At 44.7% G+C, this 7,989-nt stretch overlaps 1 protein-coding gene across 2 annotated transcripts in view; it reads right to left on the bottom strand.

Moving 5' to 3' along the window:
* Positions 1 to 7,980, bottom strand: part of CUNH15orf41 (chromosome unknown C15orf41 homolog) — a 346,277-nt gene extending 338,297 nt beyond the window's left edge. For both annotated transcript variants that reach the window (XM_019518946.1, XM_019518947.1), the window contains exon 1: positions 7,759 to 7,980. In XM_019518946.1, the coding sequence (XP_019374491.1) occupies positions 7,759 to 7,859 (101 nt within the window). In that variant the 5' untranslated portion in view covers positions 7,860 to 7,980. The remainder of the gene's footprint in view (positions 1 to 7,758) is intronic.
* Between the last annotated feature and the right edge of the window lie 9 nt (positions 7,981 to 7,989).

The raw sequence follows: 7,989 nt of genomic DNA, 5'->3' as shown, positions 1-7,989 counted from the left end.
AGACATTAATATTTACATAGATATGGAAAAGGTAAGTATTCCATAATAATTTAAATTGCCACTTCTTAAGCAACAGAATGGAAGCATGCTATTGACCATTTAGTATCAGGTTTACCATCATCATGGGCTAGATCTCACAACTAGTCCCACTGAAATCAAATAAATCAATTTGCTTAACTATGGCATGAAAAGTTCACTCATAGCTGCCTAGGGAACACCAGAGTCAGACAAGTTAGGGAATAAGCTACCCTGTTTACCTGAATCCAAGGCAACCCTGAATTAAAAGACAACCCCCAATTATTAGATTCTATACATGGAAAATGTATACATTTTTATAACTTTTTAGGTATAGAATCTAATTATTGGAGGGTCATTTTAAATTCATCCACTGCCCTGTGGCAGTGGGGAGAACAGTGGCAGGCGGGGCAGGCAGCAGAGGAGCAATGGGGAAGGCAGTGTGGGGGGGAAAACAGAGCAGTGCAGGCAGTGGGGCTCAAGCAACTTATCCCCACTACCTGACACCCCCCGCCCCCGACAGGCCCTCTTGGCTGCCTGCCTTCCTGCCACTTACCCTTGCCCTGACACTGGGAAGGTCCCCTCTCTAGCCTAGGGCATGGAAGATGGCCCCAGCCCAGCTCTGTAGCAGCTCTGGGGCTGGGAGGGAAGAGGGTGGGTAGCAGAAGCCAGAGGCCCTAGGCCAGGAATAGGCAATCCCTGGCACGCATGCCAGTATGGCACACAAAGGCATTTTGTTTGGCATGTGCACTTTGGGGTGGACGGTGGGGAAGGGGCTAGGACTGTACTGCCACAAGGCTTGAGCCCCTTGAGGCTCCCCTGCCACATGCCCCTGGTATAGCAACACCTTACAAGTTGAGGTTGTTTTTGGCAAAAAATGTTACCAACCCCTGCCCTAGGCAGTATGGGGGCAGAGGTGGCAGGGAAACAGACAGCAGCCCAGAACTAGAGCTGCAGAAGCTGGCTGTCCCTGCTCCCTTTCTCAATTACAAAATGAGGGCCTCCCCACCCCAGTAAAGTGGGGGAAGGGACTCATCTTGGAATTGAGTAAATATAGTGTGTACTAGACACAGGATCATTAGAAATTTCATTTTTAAACAAAAATGCAATCTGTAAGGGGTAGAGACAAATAAAGTCTTCCAAACTTTAAATGTTTTACAATTGTTTGCAGAAAGAAAACAAACAGCTACTGCCTTTGTTGTATGCACTTTTCCCAAATGACTTCCCTCTGATCAGTTTCACTTCTGCTATTCAAAATGGCATGGATAGCAGCGAAACTGACAAGAATTAGATCAATTTTAATCAGCTGCTGCCTGGGGAAGTTCTGCAGAACAAATACAGAACTGAAGTTACGCATGGTTTCTTTTTTTTTTTTAACTTTTTTTAGGAGGAGGAAAAGTATGTTGAGAGGCGCAGAATAAGGTAAAACACCCTTCTATCTCTAAGCAGCAACAAGGGGTGCTGTAAGGATTAGTCTGTGGCCTTGCTATTTAATATATTTGTCAAAACAGAGGAGGAAACAAAATAATTTCCGAAGAACTTTTTGGGTGATGCAGAGCTATGGAAGTGACAAATAATGAAGACAACAGGTCACTAATGCAGGCAAATCTGAAAGACTTGTCATCCTTCAGGATGAGGGAATGTCTTGGGAAGTCATGATTATGAAAAAGACTTCTAGGATCATACTGGGTAATTGGCTGAGCACCGATTCCCTCCCTTCTGCAAGGAGACGAGACCAAAGAGCAAATGCTATCCTTAATATATAAACAGAAATAGGGAGGTTATATCACTGCTATACTTTGGCACCAGTATTACTTTTACTGAGATACTGTGTCTGGTGCTGGCATCCATGAGTTGAGAACGACTTTTAAAAGTTGGAGAGGAATCAGTTATACCAGAAAAACTGTGCTCTCAGGGAAGAGATATGAAAAACACTGAAGGACTGTAAAACATGCTTTATAGTCAAAGCCTCAAGGAACTCAATCTTATCTTAACAAAGAGATGGTTGAAGACTGAACAGTCTGTAAATACCTACATGGAGAACAGAAATGTTAAAAGGCTTTTCAGTCCATCAGACAAAGGTATAACAGGACATGATGACTGCAAGTTGAAGCTGGACAAATTTAAACAAGAATAGGAAGCAGTTTTAATAGTGAAATTAATTAACCACTGGAACACCTTAGCAAGAGCTGTGGGGAACTCTTCATCTCTGACAACTGTTAAATCAAAACTGGATGTTTTTAAGAGCAGACATGTTTAACTCACATAGGATTTAAATCAGGGAGATCCTATGGTGTTAAGCAGAAGGTCAGACTAGATAGTTTCAGTGATCCCTTCTAGTATTAGAATCTATTAAACCATGTTCTTCCACGCAGCTTATAGGGAAACATGGCCTTCACACATATTAGACACATAGCAATTACTGGGAGAGGCTCTGAATAGGCTCTAGGGATTGTACCTTGTTACAAATCTTCCCTTCCCTAGCAGCTATGGGTGATAAGAGATTTGTCTGCTTACAAAGGCTGCTTGCAGATGTGGAAAAAAAAGGCATATTACTTTAAACTCAGTATGCTCCTATGCCAAGCCCACCACATGCCCAGAAGAGGCAGTGCATCAGTCACACTCAGCTTTCCCAACACCTGTCAAGATCAAGCGCTTTCGTGGGGCTTTTTTGGGTGCTTTTATGTAATAGCTGATTGAATCAGCTTTAGTTGAAAATGCCAAAAAGCCCCACTGAAGCGCCTGATCTATACAGATGCTGTGGAGCCAGGACAAAGTAACGTGCTGCTGCTTCCAGTAGAATGTGCTTTTCCCCCCTCACACCCCATGTCTGTCAGCGCCCAAAGTTCCTATACATCCTCCTCCACCGAAGTATTCATTGCCTCTTATATTGGCTACAAAAAGGGCAGTCTTGGCACTTTTAACCCCACATTTATGTAGTCTGTGTGGGCTTTGCAAGGTTATTGTGGCAAAATAGTTAAGTAGTTGGTTTTGTACTTGGCGCTGAATGGGCATGGATCACATGGAATCTATCCTTTGAACTTTCTGTTAGTCCCACATCCCTTGGTTGGTCTTTTCTACCAGCCTCAAGCTAGGTTTAGTTGCCTGATTAGAAGACAGACAAAATATCTTTGTAAGGGATGAAATGTATCCCTTAGAAATAAGCAGTATTTGGTCAAAATAGCTACTTAAGCTATTGCATCCAATATTACATACTGCTCTTTCATATTGTTGTAGATAATCTGGCTTGGTTTAATTGTCTATAGTTATGCAAAAGTTATTAAACTTGCTTGTACCTCCACACCTATATGGCAGCCATGCTACGGCCAAGAGTATGTCAGTGTTTTTTTTTCCTTTGCTTCAAAGAAGTAAGGGGTAGGAAAAAGCCTGTCACTAAAGTAAAGACCTGATCTAACTCACCTGAAAACTTCAGATTCAGATTAATTCATTTCCAGCCCTACCGCTGAGACAGAGTCTCCAGGGGCATTTATATGCATACTTTTTTTCCCCGGGACATGCCAGAGATCTGCTGCTTCGATAGAGTCTGCTCCGCATGCGAGCTGAGCCAAACTGCACTGCACTGCGTGCAATTCTATAAGTGGTGGAATGTGCATCAGCGTGCAAAAAATGGGAGTGGTATGCTTTTGAACGAAAGCACCTCCAAGGTATTTCAGGTCAAAAGCATGCTGCCACCATTTTCTCAGTGCTGACATACATTTTGCCACATGTGTAAAAATGCCCCAGCAGATTCCTCGCCTCTTTTTCCACCAAGCATGTGAAGCACTAAAATATCTTCGTAATTACACAAAAATGTACATTTATTTTATCCAGTCTGGGCTACAGCCAAGAGAACTTGGGTGGAACTGAGGCACCTATGTCCAAAACGTGCACAAAATATCCTGCTGTTCAGCTGCTGCCTAATTCTAGAGGCATCTGCATTCAACTAGGAACCTTGTTTTTACCTCCCTGTTTGACTTTCTCTAGACACCTATAATTTTGATGTTGTCCTAGATCTGCCCAGTCTAATGAATTTTGTGTTAATAGTAACCATAAAATGTATACAGCCCTGGGAGTAGCGCTGGAACACAGGACTCTCCTCTGGACTCCCATTTCAGTACCTGTAACAACTGTGCTAGAGTCATACTCCTGTTTGTTTTTTTCCCTTTCTCCTTTCCTCTCTCACTTAATAAGTCTTGCATTCTTTGCAACAATGTTACAGCAGACTACACCCCACCTGGCAGACAGCTCACTCCCCTAGTAGGCTGTAGTCTTAAAAAGTAGACACCACTACTACCCTCCTCTTTGCATCTTAAAAAGAAGCTAGTGAGGCTTGCTCAGTTGTTTGATAGACTTGTTGTAGGAATCTACCCTCAGGGAAGAATTTTAGGTCATGGGTCCCTTGCACTTGTCCTTGGCATTTCCTGTTGGCAAACACTAGACAGCCCCCAATTCTTTCTTGCAATGTTTTGGAAGCCTATGTAAACAAGAATTCTGGATTCTACTCCAGAGCCATGATGATGCCTGATGCTACCTGCTGTTGCCCAGAAGTAATTTATCAGATCTAGTTATTTATTTTATATTTGTTCAGCACTCTGTGTTGTTAAGGAACATGCTGTACTCTAATGTAACTAAAATAAGGAACAAAATATGCTTCACCTGCTCTCGACACTCTGCAAAGAGGGCAGTCACCAGTCTGCCTGGCCATACAGACATACATGAGCTAGCTCAGTAACAGAAGCAGTGTAGTGTCCAAGCAGGGATAATTAGCCTGGATGGAGAGGCAGGCTGATGCAACTGTACTACTTCCAGAATCAAGAAATGCAGCAGTCAGCATAGTAGGTAGGTGTCAATTGGGCATCTCATTCATAGAAAGCAGATGTGCATGAGAGGCACCTCATGGGTTTCTTAAAATGAATAGGAAATGGGCCCTTTGGAAAGCACTGGATAATACAGGTATTAATGTGCCATGTGATATGAAGTCTCCTCCACCACTTAAGATTTTAGGCCTCCATCCAAGAACAAGCATTCCTTTTCTGCTCCTTCGGGAAGAACAAACCATTTCAGGAGACTGATGAAGAGGAAAATTTAGTTCTGATATTTCAATATGGACAGGCCACACATACAGCTAGAGCACTGAACAAGCAAAGCACTTTTAGCAGGGAAGCACCCTTATAGGCAAAACTGACTTTCTCTGGTAAAACCAATCACTGAACATGAAGCAAACTATGCTAGTAGATACAGTTTTTCTGTGCTGAGAGAAGTCCTATATTCTTTTGGGGTTTCTACTGGGATACTTACTTTCTTCAGGGATCAGACTTTAGGTGGACATATGCTCCAGCAAAAGGGTTGTGCGTGGATCTGGCTACCACAGGACCACAAAAATAACAACAGCCTTTCTGCTTGTCCAAGGATTTTGGTCAAGGAGAGAGAGAGTGCTTAAGAGATGATCATTTCCAAAGAGCCTGAAGAGGTAGAGTCAGCCAAACACCCCAATTCTATATTTTTATAGGACAGCTTCTAACAGGCCTGAAGCAGAAGCCACACACCAGTGGTTCCCAACCTTTTTTTTTCCGTGCCCTGCTGCTGGGAGCGAAGTGCTGTGGTGGCAGCCTGGGAGGAGAGGCAGAAGAGCTCCTGGCACGTGGCACGGTTCATCTTTTCTGTGCAGTGCCACCGGCACTGCCCCTGCGACCCTCATTTGGGTCACAACCTGGGGTTGGGAACTGTTGCCATACATGGTCCTTTGACGTTTTCAACATTACAGGAGTGAACAAGTTAAGCCTAATCTTCCCATGTTCTCATGAAGAATGCTTTCTTATGGTTAAAATCACCTCTAAAAAGATGCAGTAAAATAAAGTAGAATCAGAAAAATTGGGATGGAAGGGAGGTCATCTAGTCCAAGCTACTGCTAGAGACAGGCTCATCCCTGACTAAACCATCCTAGTCTAGTATTTGTCTAACACACTTAACTTTGTTCTCAACTTCATTACCCAAAGAACTCTTTGAAACACTTCACTTCTAGCACTTCTCCTCCACTACAGATTTGTAACCTTGAATTTTAGGATTTTTAATTTAAAGACACAGTATATGGAAATGTATTACTATGGCCTTGATTTCAGAGAACAGAAAGGTGCTTCATCTGTGTATTTAAATACCAACATTAAAGGTAACTGCTAGTCATTTTATCGGAAGTTACAGGCAGAATAAATGCTTAAAATTCTCCCCATACTGAACAGACTACAATGCTTCAAAATGTATTTGGGATCTTCCAAAGAAGTTGATGGTTCCCAGTGGACAGTTGTCACCATCTAAAAAACTGCAACCACCATTCACATGCTGACTTGCAATCCAACCAAATAAGTTAATGAGCAAACAAAAAGGAAGGTCAGGTTATTCTCTTACTCAGGACAGCGTTGACTCTTCTTGGTAGTAGGGTGTAGAAAAACCAACCCTGGTGCTTTCTAGTTTCTTTTCTATGAAAGAACACACTGAGGGAACGAGGACTTTTACTTCAATGTAATTTACTTGGACTACATTCACTTATTTTTCAAAAAGTGTTTAGTACAACTTATTTTATCCTACAATGCAGCTGATCTGAAAAACAGCTAAACTGCAAATTGCAGTGAGGTATGCAAGGCAAAGGGAGCACTTTAACAGCTTATTTATGCTGGCTCTTCTGTGTTGACCACCAAAGGATCTGAAGTACCTCAGAAATAATAATCAATGTACCCCTGTGGTATTCCTCTGAGGGAGGGAATTATTTTTATTCCCATTTTAGAGGAATAAAAGCAGAGAAAGTTGGAACCTGAATGTTGCACACCCACCTCTCAGGAGGTCCACTGTGCCTTTTTGAAGGGCCTGCCCAGTTACAGAACTGGAGGGAGGAGCCGGAAATAGACTCCAGATTCTAATTCCAGTCCAGTGGATTAATCACCATGATTCCTGGCCTTAACCACAGAAGCTGTCGATTATTTGCTCAGGAGGTTGTTGCTGGGGTTTTTTTTTAAATAACCATATGTAGTGCAAGCGACTGCCTATTTTTTCTCCTCAAACATTTCATGCGGCAAGTGATTGATGCTCTTATCTGGACATTTTGATTCGGAGGTATCCATCCCAAGCTTCAGAAGCCTGTTCATTGAAAATAAACGCCCCCAAAAAGGAAAGTCTCAACGCAGGGTACCAGAACATGCACATACCCCACTGAGATTAAAACCCAGGAAACGCTGCCACCTTCTTACAAGTCAGCCGCCTCTTCCCCGAAGCCACAGGGATAAAGAGGTGTTTTCAGGAGAAGGGTAACAGATGTGTGGCGCTATTCTAGCTGGACAAAAGCAAAACCGGGAGATGAGGCTCCACTCATCACCAAGCAGGCCCTGCGAGTGTTTTAAGCCCAATATGTATTCATGTGCCTTCAAAAGGTAGTTTGGGAGATGTGAAAGCAGGTGGATACTCGTGTAAGCAGGTCCCTGCCTTTGCCTTCAACCTGAGAGGCAGAGCTGTATGGAGAAGTGGGCTTGCTGGTCTGAAGGTCTCTTGAAACGGGGAGCGACACCCCAAGTCAGGCAGGTGCCACCGCAGACAGGGGCCAAGGCAGCAGGCCAGGAGCACTGTGGGAACCGGGCGGCCTTTATTTCGCAGCGAGGCCAGGGGGAGGGGGCGTGGCTGTGGTTGTGCACGGTGCAGGGCCACGAAGGCGCGGGCGGCAGCGGGAGCAGAGCAGAGTAGGGCGGGGCAGCGGCTTACCTGGGGAATCGCTCCTTCAGCCGCCTCAGGCTCTGGCGGGTGGGCTGCACGTGCCCCAGGAACCGGGCGATCTCCTCGTAGTGCGCCTTGCTCAGCTTCATGCCGCAGCCGCTCAGCAGCTCCCCCGCCCGCCCGGCCCGCGGTTGCGCCGGCCTGTGCAGCACCAGCAGGAGACGGCGGGGGCGGCGGTAGGGAGCAGCGCCGCGCTCCCGCGGCGGCGGGAGACAGCCG

The sequence above is a fragment of the Gavialis gangeticus genome, unplaced genomic scaffold, assembly GCF_001723915.1.
Source record: "Gavialis gangeticus isolate Ggan-Ray unplaced genomic scaffold, GavGan_comp1, whole genome shotgun sequence".
Taxonomy (NCBI): Eukaryota; Metazoa; Chordata; order Crocodylia; family Gavialidae; genus Gavialis; species Gavialis gangeticus.
This window is presented reverse-complemented; position numbering and strand designations above follow the sequence as displayed.